Here is a 27,214-nt window from a genome sequence, read left to right as displayed (position 1 = left end):
AACATCAAAGTCTTCCGTTCACACCATATACAAACATTGCTTACACAATTAACTTTTTCACATATTTCGACCTTGCTGAGAGTAATCTTTACCAAAACTGCTCTCTTAACATTGTACACAATGTTTCAACACGATTTGAACTGGAAGTCAAAGGCCTTAATCAGGTAAAAGAAAAGTTCAGAAGTGTGCTTTGCTTTTTACTACCCACGTCACAATGGAAAATTTGAGTACAAAATCAAGCATAGCGTCAAGTGTATACACCAGATCTGAAACCAAACTGTTCTGGAATTAAAATGTTATTTACTTACAGTTAAGATAAAAGGTAGATAAGTATAAGTTTCACAAGGATTTTAGAAAAGGCAGATGAGATGGAAATAGGCCTATAGTATTTATGGTCCTTATTGTCACCCTTAATGTCGATAGGAGTGATGATAGCCTGCTTAAAGAAAATGGAAAAGTGCAAAATTCAAAAGAAGAGTTTGTAAGGTGAGTCAGAGGGGCAACCTCATCCGCACAGGCCTTCAACAATATTACAGAAATACCAACAGTTTGAGACTGGAGGATCGAGAATGAATGAGTAACCACCTCATCCATTGAAAGTGGAGTAGTGAAAAATAAGGTGGTAGCCTATTACAGGTATGAGAAGAAGGAATAGGTACTGTAAAGCCAAAATGGTCATCAGTCTCCGCAAAAATGTATGGAAATTATTAGCAACAATTTGTGGCTCTGCTATCACCACTGCCATTGAGGCTGAGACCTACCTGAATTGATTGGGTGTTCAGGTCTAGTGTCTCTGAGCAGATTCCAGATAGCTTCTCTTTGTTTTTTGGAAGAGTTCATCAAATCCAAAACTCTTTATGACTTTTGAGTTTAAGATGGAAGACCTAATTTTTATTGTTTCCTGAGTTTCAAGTAAGATCATATTAAGACAATAAGTGGAACCCAGGCTTTTTGATATGTGGAATGAAAACACAAACGGTACCTATATCTCTAACCTCATAAATTCCTTTCCAGGAATTACGAGCTAAAAGCAGTTTAAAGACAAGAATATTACCCACTGAGATATTATATATAGTTTAAATATATATCTGAAGACCCTGTAAATTATTTTTTGGAGTTGATTACTACCCGTTGGTATGGCAATCAGAAACGCAACGTTTTAGAATAAAAGAGATAAAATCTAAGACTCTGGAATATTAGTAAAGACTTCGTTTATTAGTGAGAGAAAAGATGACTTCAAGCAGTCCATACAAGGTCAAAAAAAAAAAAAAAATCTTGAGGTGTAAAATTCTGTTGCATGCAAGTTACTTGATAGATCAACATTAAAACTAACATCATAACAGTAGCCATTCACCAACTTTTAATATAATGGAACCTGAAAGTTGGTGTTGTGGTAAACGTACTTGGAAAAATAATAAAAGTTTTAGTCACTGACCTTGATATGGTAGAGTTGACAATGATGTCAGTGAAGTACGGAATATGTCCTTTGGTGTCCCCAGCGTTCGTCTCTGGTAAGATATTGTATCTCACACACCAAAGCACCGAATCATAGAATTGTGTGACCAGACTGAGAGCTGTGTGCTGTTGTTCGTAGTTGCCTGGCAATCAGTCATTCCACATCAAAATTGATACATTTCTTATATCATATAACCTCACGATGAAGAACTTTGCAATACTTGTTTAAATGACCACTACATTGAAATTTAATTTTCAGATTTTACCAAAATTTATAGTACATAAATTTAAAGGTGATACGTTATAATTACTAGAAGTGGGATATTCCAACTGGAACTGCCTCAAAGTGACCCCTTAAACTAATCTGAGCGTCATGACTTGAGGTGGGACATTCCAACTGGAACTTTTTCACAGTGACACCATGACTAGAGGTAGGTCATTACAACTGAAACTGTGTCATAGTGACATTATGACTAGTGGTAGAACGGTACAACTGGAACTGTGTCATAGTGACATTATGACTAGTGGTGGGACGTTACAACTGGAACTGTGTCATAGTGACATTATGACTAGTGGTGGGACGTTACAACTGGAACTGTGTCATAGTGACATTATGACTAGTGGTGGGACGTTACAACTGGAACTGTGTCATAGTGACATTATGACTAGTGGTGGGACGTTACAACTGGAACTGTGTCATAGTGACATTATGACTAGTGGTGGGACGTTACAACTGGAACTGTGTCATAGTGACATTATGACTAGTGGTGGGACGTTACAACTGGAACTGTGTCATAGTGACATTATGACTAGTGGTGGGACATTACAACTGGAACTGTGTCATAGTGACATTATGACTAGTGGTGGGACGTTACAACTGGAACTGTGTCATAGTGACATTATGACTAGTGGTGGGACGTTACAACTGGAACTGTGTCATAGTGACATTATGACTAGTGGTGGGACGTTACAACTGGAACTGTGTCATAGTGACATTATGACTAGTGGTGGGACGGTACAACTGAAACTGTGTCATAGTAACACCAGCAACGAATCTGAGTGTCATGACTAGAGGTGGGACTTTGCAACTGGAACTCTGTCATAGTAACACCAGCAACGAATCTGAGTGTCATGACTAGAGGTGGGACTTTGCAACTGGAACTCTGTCATAGTAACACCAGCAACGAATCTGAGTGTCATGACTAGAGGTGGGACTTTGCAACTGGAACTCTGTCATAGTAACACCAGCAACGAATCTGAGTGTCATGACTAGAGGTGGGACTTTGCAACTGGAACTCTGTCATAGTAACACCAGCAACGAATCTGAGTGTCATGACTAGAGGTGGGACTTTGCAACTGGAACTCTGTCATAGTAACACCAGCAACGAATCTGAGTGTCATGACTAGAGGTGGGACTTTGCAACTGGAATTGTTTCACTTATTTAAAAAGTACTTTTTTTATTACACACTAATTGTCCCTTCTTGCCAAAAAAGTATAACATTTTAAAAAGTACAATTATTTATGAAGAAAACTACTGGTTCATTTATATATTAGGAAACATGATTCATGGCATATTAGTTACATTTGTACACCTACCTGCAAGACAGGTTCACTGAAACTGAGATTGGAAAGGATAAAGCTGAACTTATCTTGGATAATACAGTTGTGGTATTTGTACAATACCAGATGGAAGACAGGATCACTGAAACTGAGATTGGAAAGGATAAAGCTGAACTTATCTTGGATAATACAGTTGTGGTATTTGCTTAATACCAGATGGAAGACAGGATCACTGAAACTGAGATTGGAAAGGATAAAGCTGAACTTATCTTGGATAATACAGTTGTGGTATTTGCTTAATACCAGATGGAAGACAGGATCACTGAAACTGAGATTGGAAAGGATAAAGCTGAACTTATCTTGGATAATACAGTTGTGGTATTTGTATAATACCAGATGGAAGACAGGATCACTGAAACTGAGATTGGAAAGGATAAAGCTGAACTTATCCGGGATAATACAGTTGTGGTATTTGTATAATACCAAATGGAAGATAGGATCACTGAAACTGAGATTTCAAATGATAAAGCTGAACCTATCTGGGATAATACAGTTGTGGTATTTGTTTAATACCAGATGGAAGACAGGATCACTGAAACTGAGATCGGAAAGGATAAAGCTGAACTTATCTTGGATAATACAGTTGTGGTATTTGTTTAATACCAGATGGAAGACAGGATCACTGAAACTGAGATCGGAAAGGATAAAGCTGAACTTATCTTGGATAATACAGTTGTGGTATTTGTTTAATACCAGATGGAAGACAGGATCACTGAAACTGAGATTGGAAAGGATAAAGCTGAACTTATCTTGGATAATACAGTTGTGGTATTTGCTTAATACCAGATGGAAGACAGGATCACTGAAACTGAGATTGGAAAGGATAAAGCTGAACTTCTCTTGGATAATACAGTTGTAGTATTTGCTTAATACCAGATGGAAGACAGAATCACTGAAACTGAGATTGGTAAGGATAAAGCTGAACTTATCTTGGATAATACAGTTGTGGTATTTGTTTAATACCAGATGGAAGACAGGATCACTGAAACTGAGATTGGAAAGGATAAAGCTGAACTTATCTTGGATAATACAATTGTGGTATTTGTTTAATACCAGATGGAAGACAGAATCACTGAAACTGAGATTGGAAAGGATAAAGCTGAACCTATCTGGGATAATACAGTTGTGGTATTTGTTTAATACCAAATGGAAGACAGGATCACTGAAACTGAGATCGGAAAGGATAAAGCTTAACTTACCTTGGATAATACAATTTTGGTATTTGTCTAACACCAGATGGAAGACAGGATCACTGAAACTGAGATCGGAAAGGATAAAGCTGAACTTACCTTGGATAATACAATTTTGGTATTTGTCTAACACCAGATGGAAGACAGGATCACTGAAACTGAGATCGGAAAGGATAAAGCTGAACTTACCTTGGATAATACAATTTTGGTATTTGTCTAACACCAGATGGAATAGGTCCTGGAGGTCATGAAGTTGACATATAAGATGGTGGAACAGACCTACATCATTGCTATCTAATGCAGTGCCCGAGTAGTCGAACAACGGAACACCTGTTGAAAAAACAACACAGTAAATATATAAAATAATTCAAATGTTTATTGTCATAACATTTTAAGAAATCTTGAACATGTTAGCGATTGCTAAAAGCCTAGTCTAAATATCTAAGCTAATTTAATTAATTAATGGATAAAATTAATAAAAAATCAATAAAATGTACATATTTAACTAAAATACATTAGTCATTTAATAAACAGAACTAAAACAACACTTGTTAAGTTAAAGAAATATATGTAGATAATAAAAAAAGGATGTACACAAGCTGTGCCAAACGAGTTATAGGGTAATTTAGCTAATAAATCATATTAATAATACAATAAATAATAATAATTGAAATTAAACAGTCAATAACACTAGAAACAAAATTCATTAATTACTTAAAGGTAGAAATAAAAAATAAATACAATGTTTATAATGAAGTTAAAAAAATATATAGAATCAAAATTAAGGAAGAAAAATTTATGAAAACGATAATTGTATAAAACAACTCCACAAGTAGTTGTAAATCTGCCTAGAAAATAATTAAGCGAGTCTGACTATTTTAAGATTTGTCTAAAAATGACAAATTCTAACAATTGACCCCTATATATTAGTGATTACTTTATAAAATCAAGAATAGTTTATTTTAGCTATTTTTTTAATTTCATAATTGAAGCCAAACATTAAAATTAAAATTTTCAAAAAACTATTTTGGTTTTTCAACTGATCTACTTTTCAACTAAACCAAGGTAAGTAAATTATTTTAACATTGTTACATTGCGTGTTTTGTGCAGTTTAATTTGATATATAATATGTCATATTTATATAATTTTTAGAGCTAAAAATATGTATATATTGATACAATACAAAATGTGAGAAAAAGTCCCGCCACTTGGAGAAAAAGTAGTTGCCACTGGGAGGGTTAAAAAAGACATCAACATTATAAACATATAAATAACTTCTGTCATACACAGACAGATCAATGCTACTACACACTGAATGTATACGCATTCAATAACACACACAGTAAATATACATATATACAACACCATTTATATACAATTGCTATATGAAACCAAATAAATGTTTATGTAAAATAAACAGTAACTTTTAACTTTAACTAATGACTCTATTAAAAAAATCTAACATCATTTATCTCAACTAACCAGTCAAATACACTATTGTTGAAAAGGTTTAATTTATCTATTGATCTAATATCAATAGGCAATTTATTAAAGAATGTTGGACCTACGTACTGACAGCAGTCTAAATATTAGTAGTAGGCTGATCGGTCTAAGGTTGCTTAATTGTGTGGAGTTTTCTTTTTTTATCAGTGGCACAACGATACTTTTTTTTGTTTATTTCCGGTATTCATGCTGCAATTTATAAGTTAATACTGGTGTAATAAAATTGTTTATTTTTTTTGTTTGGTACTAAAGGCGTCGAATCCAGTTGATCATTTATTCTTAAGCTGATTGATAATATTTTCGACTTCTGTTTCTGTTGTTGGAAACATAAAAAAGGAATGAACGCAATGTACTGGCGAGACTAGCGCAGGCAGCGGCGCGGCCGGCAAGCAGCTTGCACAGTTTGTTGTTGTTTGTTCTTGACCGTGATAGTCAGCTGATTGAACAGAGATAAAATATTTGTTTATCTCTTCTGCTACAATGTTTGCGTCCGATACCACAACTCCGTTATCTTAAGTTATCTTACTGATGCCTTTTTACATTCCTACCCGTCAAAATGTTTATTATTTTCTATTGTTGTTACGAATCCCCCTTACAGTCACACAGTTTCTTGGAACAATATTGGTTTTTCTGTGTCAATTTAATATTTTAGGTTATTACAGAATCGAATGTAATAGATTTTAAATACATTATCATAAGGCCTCTTTCGGTAAGTTCTGTATAGTTTTTTCCTTTTTTCCAATTTGTTTAATAACCTAGCTGTCATCCACGGACTTATTGACTTTGCCTTTATCACCTTGGAATTTGTATTATTAGATTTGCTACTACTATTTACTATGTCAGTCAAAATTTGGTTGAAAATGTCATAACAATAATTCACATCAAGTACAATTTTAGCAAAGTTTCCCAATTGGTTTTCAGACCTTTTCTCTAATCATGTTATAATCTAGACTAACCTGTGTGTTTAATCGGTCTTCCTTAATTATATTTGCCTTACAGTTTATTTCCCATTTCAAACCTATGGCACAGTGGTCTGTCAGATCAATATCGAACACAGCACTTTTAAATGAATTTAATTTTCTGTGTTTAATAAAAATGTGATCGATACAAGATTGTGAACTGTGTATTCTTGTTGGTGTATTGACCAGTAAGTTTCTAGATCTGGTTTAAAGTTAAGTTTAAGTGATGACTATTACAGGTTCTAATGAATTGTTTAAAAATAAACCAGTCTTATTATTGACTAATCTCATTGATATCATATTTAGCAAGTTTTTGAAAGTTGTGGTAAAGAACAACTAATATTTTTTCATGAGATTTATTACATTAAAACAATTTGGTTTTCTTCTAAATTTAAGTTCACTACTTAAGCCATAGAATGGATAATAAAACAGTATTTTAGATAACTTTGAAAATAGGTTTATATCATCTGCAACTTTATTTTACCTCACTGAAGCTTTTGACTTGTCCCATTCATTACTTGTTCACAAATTTGTTAGTTATGGATTTAAAAACAATTAATTACAGTTGATTTCCTCTTATTTAATTAATACAAAGCAAATGGTTGTAAAAGATCAAGAACAATCCAATTATAAAATTACTCAAAGTGGAGTTAGACAAGGATCTGTTTTAGAGGTCCATGCTTGTTTGTAGTTGTAAAAGATTCTGTTTTTAATACACCAAAGCAACTCAGTGTTATACACATGACAACCTTATTGAATCAAAGAAAATATTTTAAAAGTTATTATTAGGACAGTCTAGGACAGTAACACTGAGGATAAGAGCCTGTATAACCTTTAGGATTATATCTGAACAATACTGTTAGGTAGTACAGTGGGGAGTCATAAATACTCCAATATTACAGTAAACTACCTATACTTTCTTATTTATAGAGAAAGTTTGAGAATTGAATTTGTCTGTCAATGTAAAATGCAGCTTATTACGCCTCCTGTGATTCTCACCTATTCCACTTTGGGTCAATAGCCTCTTCAAAAAATGTGTTCATACAGCAGAAAGCAGCAAAAAGAATAGCAAAAATATTCCAAACAGACTCATGGGTAAAATATTTTTAACAACTTATAATAATTAATGTGTGCATGTATATATGTCAGTGTTAAGACATAATGAACAACTTTCAGTTTAGAACAACATTTGTACCAATGATAATAAAAGAAATAATACCATCCACATCCACACTATTTCTAAAGCTATAAGCAGATGTAAATGCCTGTCTTATAAACTAAGTAATCCATATCAGTACGAGTATTTCAAACTGATTAAAAGCACATCCCTCTTATTCTGTCAATACATTTTTGGCCTTTGTTACCTGAAGTTTTTAACCTTTTAAGGAGTGCGTGTAAACGCTACATAATGAGTAAGGACGTCATGACGTTTAGCCTCTGTATTTTTGTATTATCGTAAATGCATTGCTATTACTGATTGCCTTTAAGTAGATTTGTCTGTAAAGTGGTTCCATCTATCGGCAACATACTTAACCTCCATGTTTGTGCTCGCATTCACTTGTAATCTGATTTTACCACCTGATCGCAGTAGCCACCTGGTAGAAGCCACTGACTCAAGGTCGCGTCGCGCGCATCGCTTTGCTGTCAGAATATGCTGCAACATATACTAACCATTCCTTGTATACTTCATACTATGGCCATATTTATCCTGTGAGAGTGACTTATACTTGTTGATCAACCATCTAGCTTGTTACTGTGGTCCAAGTAGCAGGCAATATTGATCGAGTCTGTCGTAGTGAGGAATAAAACATTTGATTTTGAAAAAGTAGAAATATTGACTTGTAGTCCTTTTTTATTAAGCTTTCCAATGTAAATACACATTTTTAAGAGATTTTAAAGTTTTTTTATTTTTTACTATTTTTCGTAATTTTTTGGATTTTATCCTTTACTCATTTTAGCCTATCAAAAGAAGACGTCATATAACGTCCATACTCCTTAAAGGGTTAATTATATTTAAACGAGTTAGGTGTTATTGTTTGTTAAATTTTTAGATAGCAATTTTATCGTTTCGAGCTTTGACAGACAGAGAGAATCACCTTTATTCCATCAGTATACAACACATTAAATGTATATAAATAAGAGTCTATAATACAACTAAAATATGAGTTTGTAAACCTGACCTAAAAGTAATATTTACATTTTCAATATTTCATTGACTTACACAATCCATCGAGACACTTCTTGTACCGGTCTACACGACCCCAAGCCCAGTGCAGCAAGTTGGGTAGTGTACAGCCCGCCACCGCATGACTACCGTCCGACCAGTCGTGTACACAGCTACGCAGGAACCCCATCATGCCGTACTCCAGTGCCACACACAGCAAGTATTCCCTTAGTTCCTTCTGTAAGCAACAAGTGGACATTAGTACTTCACTTTTACATTGGTTAGCACAATAAAAATATAAATTTAATCTACACTACACTACACTTAGTACAAGAACCAACATTTATAACGTTTTATTTTGTAAGGTCTTTCAATAGCAAGGCTATCTTCTTGCTAACTATTTTCATTTTGATTTTTTTCTCTGTTTGAAAGTTATTTTATTTGGATTAGATACAGTTTTATCATACAGTGTTGATTACAATACTTCAAAAGGCGTGGTCCTTGGAGATCCAATAATATTTGGGTCACTCTAATGGAATCTGATGAGTCTGGGACACTTTGTTGAGTCTGAGGTAGAAGTGTTACATCTTCATACAGTGTTGATTACAATACTTCAGAAGGGGTGGTCCTTGGAGATCAAAAAATATTTGAGAATGGAAACTGGTATGACTGACTTTGTTGAGTCTGAGGTAGACGTGTTACATCTTCATACTGTGTTGATTACAATACTTCAGAAGGGGTGATCCTTGTAGATCAAATAATATTTGAGACAGTTTAATGGAAACTGGTATGACTGACTTTGTTGAGTCTGAGGTAGAAGTGTTACATCTTCATACAGTGTTGATTACAATACTTCAGAAGGGGTGGTCCTTGGAGATCAAAAAATATTTGAGAATGGAAACTGGTATGACTGACTTTGTTGAGTCTGAGGTAGACGTGTTACATCTTCATACTGTGTTGATTACAATACTTCAGAAGGGGTGATCCTTGTAGATCAAATAATATTTGAGACAGTTTAATGGAAACTGGTATGACTGACTTTGTTGAGTCTGAGGTAGAAGTGTTACATCTTCATACAGTGTTGATTACAATACTTCAGAAGGGGTGGTCCTTGGAGATAAAAAAATATTTGAGAATGGAAACTGGTATGACTGACTTTGTTGAGTCTGAGGTAGAAGTGTTACATCTTCATACTGTGTTGATTACAATACTTCAGAAGGGGTGATCCTTGTAGATCAAATAATATTTGAGACAGTTTAATGGAAACTGGTATGACTGACTTTGTTGAGTCTGAGGTAGAAGTGTTACATCTTCATACAGTGTTGATTACAATACTTCAGAAGGGGTGGTCCTTGGAGATCAAAAAATTTTTGAGAATGGAAACTGGTATGACTGACTTTGTTGAGTCTGAGGTAGACGTGTTACATCTTCATACTGTGTTGATTACAATACTTCAGAAGGGGTGATCCTTGTAGATCAAATAATATTTGAGACAGTTTAATGGAAACTGGTATGACTGACTTTGTTGAGTCTGAGGTAGAAGTGTTACATCTTCATACAGTGTTGATTACAATACTTCAGAAGGGGTGGTCCTTGGAGATCAAAAAATATTTGAGAATGGAAACTGGTATGACTGACTTTGTTGAGTCTGAGGTAGACGTGTTACATCTTCATACTGTGTTGATTACAATACTTCAGAAGGGGTGGTCCTTGGAGATCAAAAAATATTTGAGAATGGAAACTGGTATGACTGACTTTGTTGAGTCTGAGGTAGACGTGTTACATCTTCATACTGTGTTGATTACAATACTTCAGAAGGGGTGATCCTTGTAGATCAAATAATATTTGAGACAGTTTAATGGAAACTGGTATGACTGACTTTGTTGAGTCTGAGGTAGAAGTGTTACATCTTCATACAGTGTTGATTACAATACTTCAGAAGGGGTGGTCCTTGGAGATCAAAAAATATTTGAGACAGTTTAATGGAAACTGGTATGACTGACTTTGTTGAGTCTGAGGTAGAAGTGTTACATCTTCATACAGTGTTGATTACAATACTTCAGAAGGGGTGGTCCTTGGAGATAAAAAAATATTTGAGAATGGAAACTGGTATGACTGACTTTGTTGAGTCTGAGGTAGAAGTGTTACATCTTCATACTGTGTTGATTACAATACTTCAGAAGGGGTGATCCTTGTAGATCAAATAATATTTGAGACAGTTTAATGGAAACTGGTATGACTGACTTTGTTGAGTCTGATGTATAAGTGTTACATCTCCATACTGTGTTGATTATAATACTTCAGAAGGGGTGGTCCTTGTAGATCAAATAATATTTGAGACAGTTTAATGGAAACTGGTATGACTGACTTTGTTGAGTCTGATGTATAAGTGTTACATCTCCATACTGTGTTGATTATAATACTTCAGAAGGGGTGGTCCTTGTAGATCAAATAATATTTGAGACAGTTTAATGGAAACTGGTATGACTGACTTTGTTGAGTCTGATGTATAAGTGTTACATCTCCATACTGTGTTAATTGTAATACTTCAGAAGGGGTGGTCCTTGTAGATCAAATAATATTTGAGACAGTTTAATGGAAACTGGTATGACTGACTTTGTTGAGTCTGATGTATAAGTGTTACATCTTCATACAGTGTTGATTACAATACTTCAGAAGGGGTGGTCCTTGGAGATCAAAAAATATTTGAGAATGGAAACTGGTATGACTGACTTTGTTGAGTCAGAGGTAGACGTGTTACATCTTCATACAGTGTTGATTACAATACTTCAGAAGGGGTGGTCCTTGGAGAACAAAAAATATTTGAGAATGGAAACTGGTATGACTGACTTTGTTGAGTCTGAGGTAGAAGTGTTACATCTTCATACTGTGTTGATTACAATACTTCAGAAGGGGTGATCCTTGTAGATCAAATAATATTTGAGACAGTTTAATGGAAACTGGTATGACTGACTTTGTTGAGTCTGATGTATAAGTGTTACATCTCCATACTGTGTTGATTATAATACTTCAGAAGGGGTGGTCCTTGTAGATCAAATAATATTTGAGACAGTTTAATGGAAACTGGTATGACTGACTTTGTTGAGTCTGATGTATAAGTGTTACATCTCCATACTGTGTTAATTGTAATACTTCAGAAGGGGTGGTCCTTGTAGATCAAATAATATTTGAGACAGTTTAATGGAAACTGGTATGACTGACTTTGTTGAGTCTGATGTATAAGTGTTACATCTCCATACTGTGTTGATTATAATACTTCAGAAGGGGTGGTCCTTGTAGATCAAATAATATTTGAGACAGTTTAATGGAAACTGGTATGACTGACTTTGTTGAGTCTGATGTATAAGTGTTACATCTCCATACTGTGTTGATTATAATACTTCAGAAGGGGTGGTCCTTGTAGATCAAATAATATTTGAGACAGTTTAATGGAAACTGGTATGACTGACTTTGTTGAGTCTGATGTATAAGTGTTACATCTCCATACTGTGTTAATTGTAATACTTCAGAAGGGGTGGTCCTTGTAGATCAAATAATATTTGAGACAGTTTAATGGAAACTGGTATGACTGACTTTGTTGAGTCTGATGTATAAGTGTTACATCTCCATACTGTGTTAATTGTAATACTTCAGAAGGGGTGGTCCTTGTAGATCAAATAATATTTGAGACAGTTTAATGGAAACTGGTATGACTGACTTTGTTGAGTCTGATGTATAAGTGTTACATCTCCATACTGTGTTAATTGTAATACTTCAGAAGGGGTGATCCTTGTAGAGCAAATAATATTTGAGACAGTTTAATGGAAACTGGTATGACTGACTTTGTTGAGTCTGAGGTAGAAGTGTTACATCTTCATACTGTGTTGATTACAATACTTCAGAAGGGGTGATCCTTGTAGATCAAATAATATTTGAGACAGTTTAATGGAAACTGGTATGACTGACTTTGTTGAGTCTGATGTATAAGTGTTACATCTCCATACTGTGTTAATTGTAATACTTCAGAAGGGGTGGTCCTTGTAGATCAAATAATATTTGAGACAGTTTAATGGAAACTGGTATGACTGACTTTGTTGAGTCTGATGTATAAGTGTTACATCTCCATACTGTGTTAATTGTAATACTTCAGAAGGGGTGGTCCTTGTAGATCAAATAATATTTGAGACAGTTTAATGGAAACTGGTATGACTGACTTTGTTGAGTCTGATGTATAAGTGTTACATCTCCATACTGTGTTAATTGTAATACTTCAGAAGGGGTGGTCCTTGTAGATCAAATAATATTTGAGACAGTTTAATGGAAACTGGTATGACTGACTTTGTTGAGTCTGATGTATAAGTGTTACATCTTCATACTGTGTTGATTACAATACTTCAGAAGGGGTGATCCTTGTACATCACACAATATTTGGGATACTTTAATGCAATCTGATACGACTGACCTAACCTAACCTAATCTGATGGACTTGACATTTTCTGTAAACTGTTTTCCACGTATTTTTGCCCATTGTTAAGATAGTTAAGTAAACCAATTTAGTTCTTTTTTGACTATTCCTAAATTCTTGAGTTTGTTTAACGACAGCGCATGGGATACACTGTCAAAGGCACGTGATAAATCAAGGAAAATACCTATAACTTTTTTTCTGGCATAAACTGAATTTATAATATTTTTAATAAATTCTATACTTGCTATAACAGTTTATTTGCCTGGTAAAAACCCAAGCTGTTCTTGATCTAATAACTTATTTGATTCTAAAAATGTAAGTAATTGATTATAAACGATACGTTCAAAGATTTTTGAGAAGGAGGGTAGAATCGACACTGGTAAATAACAAGAAGCTTCTTTTGTATCATCTTTTTTAAAGATTGGGATGACTTTTGATATTTTTAGCTTTGAGTGAAAATATCCAGAAATAAGAGAAGAACTAATCAAATGTGTTCAAGGTTTCTTGATGAATTTTACAGAACCTTTAATTACTGTGATTAGAAGTAGTATACTTTGGCCGTTGCTGGGACAGAGCACCCGAGACCGGTTCTGGGACAAACCGTGTGAGACCGAATCTGGGACAGAATTTTTTCGAGAGCGACTAAGAGTGTGAGTACGGGTAGTCAGAACCGCGCCGCGCGAATCACCACGCATGTCATCGCTGTCCCGCCACCGCAATTTTTTAGAGAGCGACTAAGAGTGTGAGTACGGGTAGTCAGAACCGCGCCGCGCGAATCACCACGCATGTCATCGCTGTCCCGCCACCGACACCACGCGTTGTTACTGTAAGTGTACAAGCAATCGGCACGCGCCTCGTCAGCACCGCACCGCGCGACTGCTGAACCGTCACCGCCAAGCAATCGGCACGCGCCTCGTCATCACCGCGCCGCGAGACTGCTGAACCGTCACCACCACCGCGCCGTGTGAGACACCGCGTCTTGTTTCTATAAGTATACAAACAATCGTTACGCGCCTCGTCACTGTCCAGTCACCGCCGCGCCGCGCGAGACATCGCACCTTATAAATTACTAGTTTGGTATACTGTAAGTGAATTGTAGTTAGTATCAGGAATTAATGAAGCAGAAAAGTCGGAAAGAAATCCTGCTTCGAGCATTAGAGGTTCATAAACCTGTGGTTAAGCGATTCCCTAAGAGAAAAAATTGTAACTTTGGGTATTGATGATTTGTGGGCTGCAGACCTTGTTGTAATGATTAGGTTTTCAAAGGAAAATGATGGATTCAGATACATACTTAATGTAATTGATACGTTTTCAAAATATGCGTGGTCAGAACCATTAAAAACTAAAAGCTCACAAGAGGTTACTAAATCGTTTAGTAAAATATTAAGAAGAGCGAAATTGGTTGGTCACAAACCCCCGAACCTTCTTCACACGGATAAAGGACGAGAATTTGTTAATAAGGAATTTAGAGAGTTTTTACACAAAAATCAAATAAAGTTATACCATACTGAAAATGAGGAAAAAAGTGCCATTATAGAGCGTTTCCATAGAACTCTCAATGAAAAAATGAAAGTGCACTTTGAAATTCAAAACTCTTTTAGATGGGTGTCACATTTACAGAAGCTTCTACGTCAATATAACAGTAAATTTCATAGCACTATAAAGATGAGCCCATCAGAAGTGAATTCAAGCAATGAACAAACTTTAAGAAACATGTACGCAAACACTGGACGATGTCTAGTATTCAGACCCAGACTTTCGGTTGGAGACCGCGTAAGAATTACTATAAAGAAAGATGTATTTGGAAATAAATACCGCAGAAATTGGACAAGAGAAATTTTTCGGATTGTGGCTGTCAACAAAACTTGCCCCGTTACCTACAAAATCGCAGACCAGTCTGGTGAGGAAATAATAGGATCGTTTTATGAAAAAGAGTTACAAAAAACTATGTTCTAGTTCAGAGTCAAATGTATTAATAATGCTCTCATCCTTCCTTCCACTCATCCCACACACCCACCCTCTTCCTACTCCTCTTCCTATTCTCATCCATCCATACCTCATCCTTTTCCATCGTCAATCGCCCATACAGTAAGAGAGTAGCCAGCTCTATAATAATGGCGTTTTCTCCTGCTAGCAAGCAAACAGCATTTCTCAATGCTACGGATGGTCTTCGAAGATCATCAGTCAAGAAATGTCCGAATTGTGGAGAAGAGGTTACTGCATCTAACCTATCCCGCCACCAAGAAACAAAGAAGTGCATCCATACCTCATCCTTTTCCATCGTCAATCGCCCATACAGTAAGAGAGTAGCCAGCTCTATAATAATGGCGTCTTCTCCTGCTAGCAAGCAAACAGCATTTCTCAATGCTACGGATGGTCTTCGAAGATCATCAATGAAGAAATGTCCGAATTGTGGAGCTGAGGTTACTGCATCTAACCTATCCCGCCACCAAAAAACAAAGAAGTGTATGTCAGCGTCAAATCCACCAGCTTATGCTTCTTCCAACGGATTCAATGAAAAACCTCCTTCGATGTCCCGCCATAAAAAAACAAAGAAATGCATGTCCAAGTTAGACAGACAAACTCCGGATTTTGATATGTCTATGTTGGAAAACTACGCTGATGCTGTGAGTGACAATCAATTCCAGAACGTGATTGCTGATTTTGATATGTCTATGTTGCCAGAGTCCTATTCAAATCTCAGACCTGAAGAACAAGACGCGATTGCTGATTTTGATATGTCTATGTTGCCAGAGTCCTATTCAAATCTCAGACCTGAAGAACAAGACGCGATTGCTGATTTTGATTTGTCTATGTTAGACACTCCAGATTTCTATTCCAAAATTAGAGCTATAATTGGTCCATCTACAGCTGACGCTCCAAAGTTTGAACGACCAGTAAAAAGGATACACCCCGATTCATCGAAAATTATATCAATACTTGGTCCACCACCATTTGAAGTTCCGGATACGTCAGACTATTCACTGCATATACCATATAGTCCTGTATACCATTCACCACTACATATCCCGGAGAGTCCAACATACAACGTGCTTAGTCCGACCGATGTACGTGCTCAAATAAAACCCCAGAAGAAACCATGTCCAAAATGTAGTAAGGAAATAACGGTTTCCAACATGGCTCGGCACCAAAAATCTAAGAAATGTGCCAGCAACCAGCATGGTATGACATATAACGAACGTCTGAAAAAGATGGAAATCAAACCAGCTCCTAAAAGTAAAATGTGTTGGATTTGTGAAACACCAATAGAGTCATCCAACTGGAACCGTCACAAACAATCGAAACGCCATATCCGTTTGTCAGCACTTCATGAAGGTCCTCGATACAGGAGTGAAATATTACCCATTACGAGACTGACACCAAGACTGCCGGCACCCACTCCAGACATCAACATGTTGGTAAAGAAATACCCAAAACGACCAAGGGAAATCAAACAAGTACCGAAGGTCAATACAAACGATATAGCTCTTGAAGCGATGATCCGAAAACCGACTAGACCACAAAAGATTCCTACAGGTGTGAAAAAGATTATTAGTGAGACACCGACTAGTACAATTAATAGTGAGAATTCGATTAGCCCTACCATGGAAGAGAGACAGCTTCTGTCTGAAACAGAATCGCCTTCAACACCTCATCTGGTTCCGGTACGTACTCCAGAGGAGTCACAGACAATACTTGATGAAATATCAGAAGTCCAGTCGGCATTCACGGGAAGATTGAAAACGTATGTGATTATGAACAAACGTGGGATCAAAGATCCAAAAATGTTTCTTGAGATATGCAAACCACTCGTTGTTGAAAAACTTCAGGAAGCTGTAAAAGAAAAAAATCTTAAGGTAAACATGGTTTATCATGCTGAATTCAAGAAAATAATAAACGATGTGGAGGTGACTCAAGTCATGAACTTTAAAACGAAAAATGAAATTCTTTACTCGACAACGTCTCTGTCTGACTATTATAACTCAGCAAAACTTAAGATGTTGGTTGAGATGGAGGAGTTTGAGGCAAACGGTTCTCAATGGTCACTAAAAAGTGTGAAAGACTTGGAGATCAGAGTCAACCGATACGTTCCTTTTCACGGATCCAGCTATGTGGTTCTACCAAAACAGATTCAATCCAAAAAGGCTGTTATTAATGTAAAAAACGAAGATCAGAAATGTTTTATGTGGTCTATTTTGGCAGCTTTACACCCGGTTAAGGTTCATCCAGAAAGAATCAGCAATTACGAACCTTTCAAACGAGAGCTGCTTCATGCACTAGCAACTTGCGAATGCCCCATGAAACTTGATGATATAGCAAAGTTTGAAAGACGTAGTGGAATTTCTGTTAATGTCTATGCTTATGATGACAAGTTCGATATATTCCCGCTGAGAATAACCGATAACGAGATGGAAAAACATGTTAATCTACTGTTTATCAGAGAAAAAACAAACACTCACTACTGCTGGATCAAAGATATGTCCCGTTTGGTTAGTTCACAGATCTCACGAAATGGACATAAGATGTGGATATGCAATAGGTGTTTGCAACACTTTACGAGAGAGGATTTACTCATCAAGCATAGAGAAGACTGTAACACACACGATGCTGTGAAATTGGAACTACCAGAGCCAGGAACTGTAATTAGATTTAAAGATTTCAATTGCTCAATGAGAGTGCCCTTTGTGTATTACGCAGACTTTGAATGCTGTCTAGCACCTATTTCAACATGTCAACCGTGTAAAGTGGATTGTAATGGTAATCATCAGTCGTTCACTATCAAATATCAGAAACATAATGCCATTTCTTTCTTTATGTATGGGGTGTCAGAGGACGGCTTTTCCAAACCACCGATTAAATACTTTGGAGACGATGCTGCACATGTATTTGTAAAATCATTGATTGAGGAGTCGATAAGGATTAATGAACTTTACAAGAGTGAAGCAATAGTCCCCATGCAGTTGATGACAAAAGAGCAACAGGAAATGTTTGAATCTACTACTACATGTCATATCTGTGGAAATTACCTTGGTGATGATCGTGTTAGAGACCATAACCATTTGACGGGTTTGTTTAGAGGAGCAGCTCACAACAAGTGTAACATCAATTTCAAAAAACCTAGGTTCATTCCTGTTTTCATTCATAATTTAGCAGGTTACGACACTCACCTTTTCATTAAAGAGTTTGGTAAGTTCCAAAATCGCATATCATTGATACCCAACAACGAGGAGCGGTAAATTTCCTTTACGGTCAGTGTGGAAGGTGGAATTGAACTACGATTCATCGATTCATTCAAGTTCATGTCACAAAGTCTCGATAGGTTGGCAAAGAATCTGACTAGATCTCAATTCAAACACATCTCAACATATTACAATGGTAAGGACCTCAATTTATTGCTACGAAAAGGAGTGTACCCTTACGACTACATGGACAGTATAGAAAAATATAGTGAAACATCACTACCTAGTCAAGAAGAATTTTACAATAGACTGAATAAACAACACATAACAAATGAAGATTACAAACATGCGTGCGATGTATGGACCGCCTTTAACATTCAGAACATGAAAGAATATACCATGCTATATAACGAAACCGATGTCTTGCTGCTTGCAGATGTTATGGAGAACTTCAGGGATGTATGTCTCAATACATACAAATTAGATCCTGCATGGTATTTCACAGCACCTGGGTTGGCTTGGAACGCAATGCTAAAAATTACAAAAGTCGAACTGTCCCTATTGACTGACATCGATATGGTACTCATGGTTGAAAAGGGTATTCGTGGTGGTATTTCACAGTGTTCTCATCGATATGCGAAGGCAAACAATCCCTACATGAAAGACTACGACAAATCGAAACCAAACAACTACCTCATGTACTTGGATGCAAACAACCTGTATGGATGGGCAATGTCTGTAAAACTACCATATGCAAACTTTCAGTGGAGCAGTACAGACATCGATGTAATGAAAGTTAGTGACGATTCACCCACAGGCTACATATTAGAAGTTGATTTGGAATATCCTGAAGAACTACACGACGTACACTCTGATCTACCTCTCGCTCCAGAACGTAGAGTCCCACCAGGATCGAAAATGGCAAAGCTTCTGACAACTCTCTACAGCAAAGAAAAGTATGTCGTACACTACAAAAATTTAAAGCTTTATTTGAGTCTGGGTATGAAACTAAAACATGTTCATAGAGTTCTTAGTTTCAGTCAAAGCAATTGGTTGCAGCCGTACATTAATCTGAATACCATGGAGCGTACAAAGGCGAAAAATGATTTTGAGAAAGACTTTTTCAAACTTATGAACAACTCAGTTTTTGGAAAAACTATGGAAAATATGAGAAATCGTGTGGACATTCGTTTGGGTACTAAGTCCAAATTAGTGGAAAGATGGGTTAGCAAACCGAACTTTAAGAGTCGAACCATCTTCACAGAAAACCTAGTTGCTGTACATTTTAGTAAGAAAAAACTTTTGTTAAATAAACCTATTTACGTAGGTATGAGTAGGCCTATTCTAGACATATCAAAGACACTGATGTATGATTTCCACTACAATGTAATGAAAGAGAAGTATGGGTCTAATATAAAAATGGTGTACACCGATACCGATTCCCTGATATATGACATCAAAACTAAAAACTTCTACGAAGACATGAAACATTTAATTGGATTATTTGATACAAGTGACTACCCCAACCCCAACCAATATGGGCTTCCCCACGTAAACAAAAAAGTTCTGGGTAAAATGAAAGATGAACTTAATGGTCGAATCATGCGAGAGTTTGTAGGACTACGATCCAAGATGTATGCGAGCAATATAGAAGACAACCATTTCATAAAGAGGTCTAAGGGTGTGAAAAAAGCTGTAGTTGAAAATGAAATTACCTTTAGCAACTATAAAGACTGTTTGTTTAGTAACATCGAGCACTACAAAACGATGAATACAATTCGGAGTCAAGCGCACAATCTCTACAGCGTAGAACACCATAAAGTGGTACTTTCATCAAAGGACGACAAGCGTTTCGTACTCGAAGACAATATCCGAACCCTAGCATGGGGTCATTATAGAATATGCGAAAACTGTTAAATTGTAAATGTATGTAAGAGAACATACTATGGAAATTCAAGTGTATTGCAAAGATAAATTCGAAGACCAATTTTTACCTAGACCGTTACGGTGTCTTATTGTAGGACCGTCTGGGAGTGGTAAAACGAACTTGTTATTGAATTTCATTTACAACAAAGATGGAGTTCCGTTCAAGAATCTATACGTGTTCAGTCGTTCAATAGAACAACCTGCATATGTAGATCTGCGGTGAACAATACAGTAGATTAGAAAAAAACCTTAGAAGACAAATAGCGTTTTTCTATTCGTCCTGTGAAGATCTCATTTCTATCGATGACTGCAAACCAAACTCACTTGTGGTGTTTGATGACTGCCTCCTAGAAGAGCAAACTAAAATCAAAGACTATTTCATTAGAGGACGTCATAAAGGGATTTCTTGTGTCTACCTGAGTCAGAGCTATGGTCGAGTTGATATGCAGGTCATACGAAACAATGTTAATCTGTTGTGTCTGTTTACAATGAACAAGTACTATACAAAGAGAGTGTTCCAGGACTTTGTAGGTTCTGACATGACTTTCAACCAATTTGAGGCTCTCTGTTTTGAGTGCTGGAAAACACCTCATGGGTTCATATCTATTAATACAACAGCTAAACCACAAAAAAAGGAAATACATGTGCAATTTAAAAAGGAAACTAAGTGTTGAATAATACTTCGCTGTACAACGTACCAGTATAAACGTAATTTGATGTTTAAGTATAAACGTAATTTGACGTTCAAGTATAAACGTAATTTGACGTTTAAGTATAAACGTAATTTAACGTTCATAAACGTAATTTGACGTTTAAGTATAAACGTAATTTAACGTTTAAGTATAAACGTAATTTAACGTTTAAGTATAAACGTAATTTAACGTTCATAAACGTTATTTAACGTTCATAAACGTAATTTGACGTTTAAGTATAAACGTAATTTAACGTTCATAAACGTAATTTGACGTTTAAGTATAAACGTAATTTAACGTTCATAAACGTAATTTGACGTTTAAGTATAAACGTAATTTAACGTTCATAAACGTAATTTGACGTTTAAGTATAAACGTAATTTAACGTTCATAAACATAATTTGACGTTTAAGTATAAACGTAATTTAACGTTCATAAACGTAATTTGACGTTTAAGTATAAACGTAATTTAACGTTCATAAACGTAATTTGACGTTTAAGTATAAACGTAATTTGACGTTCATAAACGTAATTTGACGTTCTAGTGTAAACGTGACTTGAAAGATTTGAAGAATAACGCTGTATCTATTACTATAAGTATACAACATGGCGAATAAACTAGATGCAAAAGAAGCAAGGCGACTTGAAAAAATTCAGACTGTCTTGGCTGCAAAGTTCAAACGTGCTGAACAGGATGAATTAAAAAACTTCTCAAACAAAAATACTATATCATCAAATGCTAATGAGACGTCTACCAATCGTAACATATCAATAACACATGATCGACCGCTCACTGTTTCTAAAGCTCGAAAGTTGGATGAGTTAAACCGGAAATTACAAAGTGAGTTTGCTCAGACTCATTTTAAAGAGTTAGAAGATGTTCGTGAAAATGAGAAAAAGTACGAACCAATCACCAGAGCCATTAGGGAACAACAACATAGAGAATTGGAAACACAAAATATACGTAGTCAAAACCGTATGAAACAGTTGGTAAGATTTCAACCTCAAGCATCAGATCGTCGAACGTTTGAGGATGTAGATTACGATGATGAGCCAGAAGTACAACCTCAAGAGCAATCGATGAAACAGTTGATGGATTCTAAAGTAGTAACACTTGGTTCTCTAGGAGCCCGATACCTTCCAAAATCCAACAACAAACAGTTTGGTATTTGGTACGATGAAAATCTAGAGCAGCCGATGATCGGTTCCGAACCGATTACATTTGATTATGATGACATTATATTAGTCAGCTCTCAAAAGAAATACAAAGGGACTGAGGGTCTTTGGAGATTGTTGACGAAAAACAATATAGTAGAGAAGGATCTGTACACCGATGAAGACTGGAACTCTTACAAGGACATATTGGTGAGGACAAACTCGCTTTTCCAAAGAAACAATCCCAAAAGTAATCGTCCCAAATCAAGTCAAGGACTAAAGTGGAAACATATGATAAAACCTATTTGGGATGAGTTGGTGAATGGAAAAGTGGCAACAATTGGTTCAGGGTTAAAGGTTTACAATGAAAGTCCGGTCGAATATAAGTACATAAAGAACTTCAAAGACCTCATTGACAGGTTACACTACATTCAAGCTCAGGAAGAAGCTGGAAACAACAACTTTCATAATGAAAAACTGTCTGTAGTTGATTTCCTTCACGATGAAATGGAAGACCTAATTGCTACACCTAAAGGGTTGAAGTACCTAGTCAGATGTTTGTCTGTTTTGCCTGAACATGTTATAGAAGGTAAAGGGCTTTTGAACGACATCATTAACAAGTTACCATTCGAGTTACATGCGCCCAAGAACTGGAATCTTGATACGTACAACTACTGTGGGCCCGGCACCCAGCTTGACAAGAGACTTGTTAGGGGAGATAAGGGAATTAATCCCCTCGATGAAGCTTGTAAGAAGCATGATATATGGTATAGGGATCATAAAAACACAGAAGACAGGTGGGAGGCGGACAAAATATTACAAAAGAAAGCTTGGGAGAGGGTTACCTCAGATGATGCTGACTTGAATGAGCGTATGGTCGGTCTAGCAACAACAGGAGGAATGTGGTTGAAACGTAAACTCGGTATGGGGTTAGGAACTTCAGGATGTATCTACCCATCAGATATATAAAGCAATGAAAGCAAATATTTTTTACCCTATATATAAGAGAGGATATAATAGAACAGTGATCAGTGGTAAAACCAGTGATGGAGAAACTGTATATTGAATTTTCGAGCGGTATAGCAAGAAGTGAGTATAGAACTGCAATGCCAGTTTCAGAGCTTAACTTCAATGCACCCAACAACAATACAACATTCAAACTGGATCATGGAGACGCATTTTATGATTCACGCATAATGTACCACATTCAAGGAAAGTATGTGCAAAAATCTGATGGATCTGATTATCAAACTAACTCTACCGTCAAACTGGTAGACAACTTCGCGGCCTTCTTGTTTTCAAGAATAGAGCTGAGGAAACACAATACATTGATCGACACAGTAGAACTCCCCGGCATAACCAGCACTATAAAGGGGATTGTTAGTTACAGTAACACTGAAAAACAAACACTCTCAAGTAGTGGTTTCTCATCATCGTTTACAGGAGGTGGGAAGTTTGAAGCACTCGGCACACTTGGGCATTTAGGATTAGGGTTCTTTGACCACCTACGTTACCCGATGTACAAGGGAGGTTTTGAAATCACATTTACTAGGAATGAAGATAATGATGCGTTGTTTCACTGGAAAGGGGCAGGGTCCACAGCAACGGATCCTGGCGATGGGAAAATTGTGATAGAGTCGTTTGTGTTACGAGTCCCCATAGTCGATTATACCAGCACTTCCAAAATTCAGTTAATTGATGGTTTGAAACATCTGAGTGACAAGGATGCTTTAGTCTACAACTTCTTTCAATGGCAATGCATCGACAAAAGAGGGGTGTTCGGTTCATCATTCAGCTTCGATATTACAAGTGTTTACAGAAATGTGTACAATCCTAGATTTGTTATAATCGCACTTCAGACAAACAGAACAAACACCCAGGCAAAAGATCCCAGTAGATTTGACAGCTGCAACATCAAAAATGTGTCTGTGAAAATTAATGGAGAAAGGTACCCTCAGGAATTGCAGAATTTTGATATTACTAATGGTATATACAGGATCATGTACGATCAGTACCTAGGGTTCCGAAAAATAAACTTCGGAGACAATAACGTGTTAGTAAACCTGAAAGAATTTATTGATAACTCACCTTTGGTTGTAATTGACACACATCTACATCAACCAACAACAGACAGATCTCGAAGTGACATTCAGATTGAATTAGATTTTGTAAAAGCTATTGCATCTCCACAGGGGAGTAGCGGCACCACAGCATATGTTGTTGTTGTATCTGAGGCACATTTCTCATATGACATTACTCGAAACATAATCAAATTCCTGTAAAAACAAATAAAAAAAACAACAAAAAAAGTAAAATAAAAATGTTTTTTTTTCATTAGTAGGCGGCAATTATTGTTTTCATGTCAGTGTTTTGTATATAAGAAAGCGTATAGAATGGAAAGTCAGCATAATTATACAGTTCGGCTATCCGAAGCTCAAAAACGTAAGCTTCGTACAGCGTACAAAAGACGGAAACCTACAGTAATCAGATTATCTAATGAACAGCTGTCTCACGGAAGTGATCGTATACTTCTTTCTGGAGAGCAACACAAAGCCGTTTCTAGAGCTGTTAAGAACAAAAAAGGTTTACAATTGCTTCTAAGTTACAACCAACTCGTATCTAATAAACAAGGAGGGTTTTTGAAGGAAATTATGGAAATGGTGGATTCGTCAGTTCCTGGAGGTAAACGCTTCATCTCTCCATTAATAAGAAGAAAGTTGGCTCCTTTACTGAGAGAAAAATTTATACCTTGGTTAAAGAGTTTAGTCGATGAGGAGTTGGACACCATTATTGAAAAAGACCCTACGGGTAGAGGGTTGAAACGTCGTATTGGTCGGAAGCTTGATGCATTGTTGTCTGTGAATAAAAAAAAGAGATCTTCCCGCTGTCTCTTGGTGAAATAGAAAAATTAGCAGGTATATTAAACATTAATGAGTTTAGAGGTGTTTTCATGCGACAGTTACTTCCAGACAAACCTACAAATATCGAACGTGGTATTGTAAATCTTGGTGACCTTTCATCTGGTGGTACTCACTGGACGTGTTATGTGAAACGTGGTGAAAAGAAATTCTATTTTGATTCATATGGTGATGTCAATCCTCCAATAGAAGTAGTCAGGTATTTGGGGCCAAAAGGGTTGGTTTATAACTCAGAGCGTATTCAGGGGTTTGACGATCCTCCTATCTGTGGACATCTGTGCCTGGAGGTTCTACGACGAGATTCAGCTGGTGAGGACTGGGAACATATTCTTCGTAGTATAAGAAACAATAAAAATGCATGGAAACCGTGGTTTTATTTTCAACAGATTTGGAGACGAAATTGAAATTGGATCAATACCAACTCAACCCAATTCAGACCCTTTTCCTGACGAGATAATTGAGCTTGCAAGTGATGTATCAAAAGTCTCACAAGATTTATCCGAAGTCAAGAAATTATTGGAACGCATTTGGTAAAATCGGAAAAAATAATAAATGCGATTGAGATTGTCCCCACTAGTACCGTAAATGGTGAAAAGATATGGGGCAGCTTCCTACTGAAAAACTACCAGAGAATTGGTCAAGTGAGCAAAGCAGTGGAGCCATATGATGTGGTTGTCAAAGTTCAATTGAGTGAATTAGAAGGCAAGATATACATCATGCAGAAAAAATTCAACAACGAAATAAAAAATATATGGAAAGAGGTTTTGAAGACTTCCATGATGGTAGCAACTTCATCTAAAACTTGTATAGAGAATTATAAGTATATAAAAAACTGCAACCATGCCATTACTCAAACTAACTGGAACTGAGTCTGTACTGACTCTCCATCTAGAACACCCCATCCACTTGGATCCAAACACAGAGTATTATATGGCTCTTGTTGGATTTTACTCTGAGAACAACATATACAACTTGTTGCAACATGCAAAAGTCTATTTTTGGGACTTGGGAATACATTTCATTCCGAAACCACTGATACTTCAATGCGGTTACTGGACCATTGAAAAACTTGAAAAGAGTTTCAGAGATTGCATAAAATCGTTGAATCTTAGTATAAATTCTGATGATTTCAAGATCTTTAAAGATGGTGACAAAATATCAATTAATTCTCCAATTAAATTCTACTTGGATAAAACCGTTAGTGGTCTCTTAGGTTTTGAAAAATCTGATGCAACAAACTTACAAAAAGAATCGTCTTACTTCAACTCAAATGAAAATGTAATTGCATCGAATCCACCGAATCTCAGAGCCGTTGATGTCATCGAGATACACTGCAATATTGTCAACAACAGTCTTGTCAATCATGATGTTCACTCTCACAAACATTTGGAGACAGCAATCCTCTACTCCTTTTCCCCTAATGTACCACACGGCTACAAAATATCTCAATCACCTCAAGAAAAACACTACATACCTCTTCGGAGCGGTTTACGAAAGATTCAACAGATCACTATCACACTTGTAGACCAAAACAACCAACTGCTCCAGAACAACCATGTAAACAACATCGTCTATTTAGATCTGATCAGTAAATCACAAACACATACATACTCACAATTGTGGTAAATAAAAACGCGTGGTGTCGGTGGCGGGACAGCGATGACATGCGTGGTGATTCGCGCGGCGCGGTTCTGACTACCCGTACTCACACTCTTAGTCGCTCTCTAAAAAATTGCGGTGGCGGGACAGCGATGACATGCGTGGTGATTCGCGCGGCGCGGTTCTGACTACCCGTACTCACACTCTTAGTCGCTCTCTAAAAATTCTGTCCCAGATTCGGTCTCACACGGTTTGTCCCAGAACCGGTCTCAGGTGCTCTGTCCCAGCAACGGCCAAAGTATACTACTATTAGAATTTCATCTACACCGGCAGAGTACTTACTTTCAAAAGAGAGAACGATCTTTTCTACTTCTTTTTCAGTTACTG

The 27,214-nt window shown here is 36.5% G+C and overlaps 1 protein-coding gene across 1 annotated transcript in view; it reads right to left on the bottom strand.

Moving 5' to 3' along the window:
- Window positions 1-491: 491 nt before the first annotated feature.
- LOC124361390 overlaps window positions 492-27,214 on the bottom strand; it is a 42,464-nt gene continuing 15,741 nt past the window's right edge. Inside the window, exons 9-12 of the mRNA XM_046815438.1 lie at window positions 8,950-9,130; window positions 4,456-4,596; window positions 1,436-1,598; window positions 492-519 (exon numbers count right to left, since the gene is read on the bottom strand). Of these exons, the coding sequence (XP_046671394.1) occupies window positions 492-519; window positions 1,436-1,598; window positions 4,456-4,596; window positions 8,950-9,130 (513 nt within the window). The remainder of the gene's footprint in view (window positions 520-1,435; window positions 1,599-4,455; window positions 4,597-8,949; window positions 9,131-27,214) is intronic.

The sequence above is a fragment of the Homalodisca vitripennis genome, chromosome 4 (assembly GCF_021130785.1).
Source record: "Homalodisca vitripennis isolate AUS2020 chromosome 4, UT_GWSS_2.1, whole genome shotgun sequence".
NCBI lineage: Eukaryota > Metazoa > Arthropoda > Insecta > Hemiptera > Cicadellidae > Homalodisca > Homalodisca vitripennis.
This window is presented reverse-complemented; position numbering and strand designations above follow the sequence as displayed.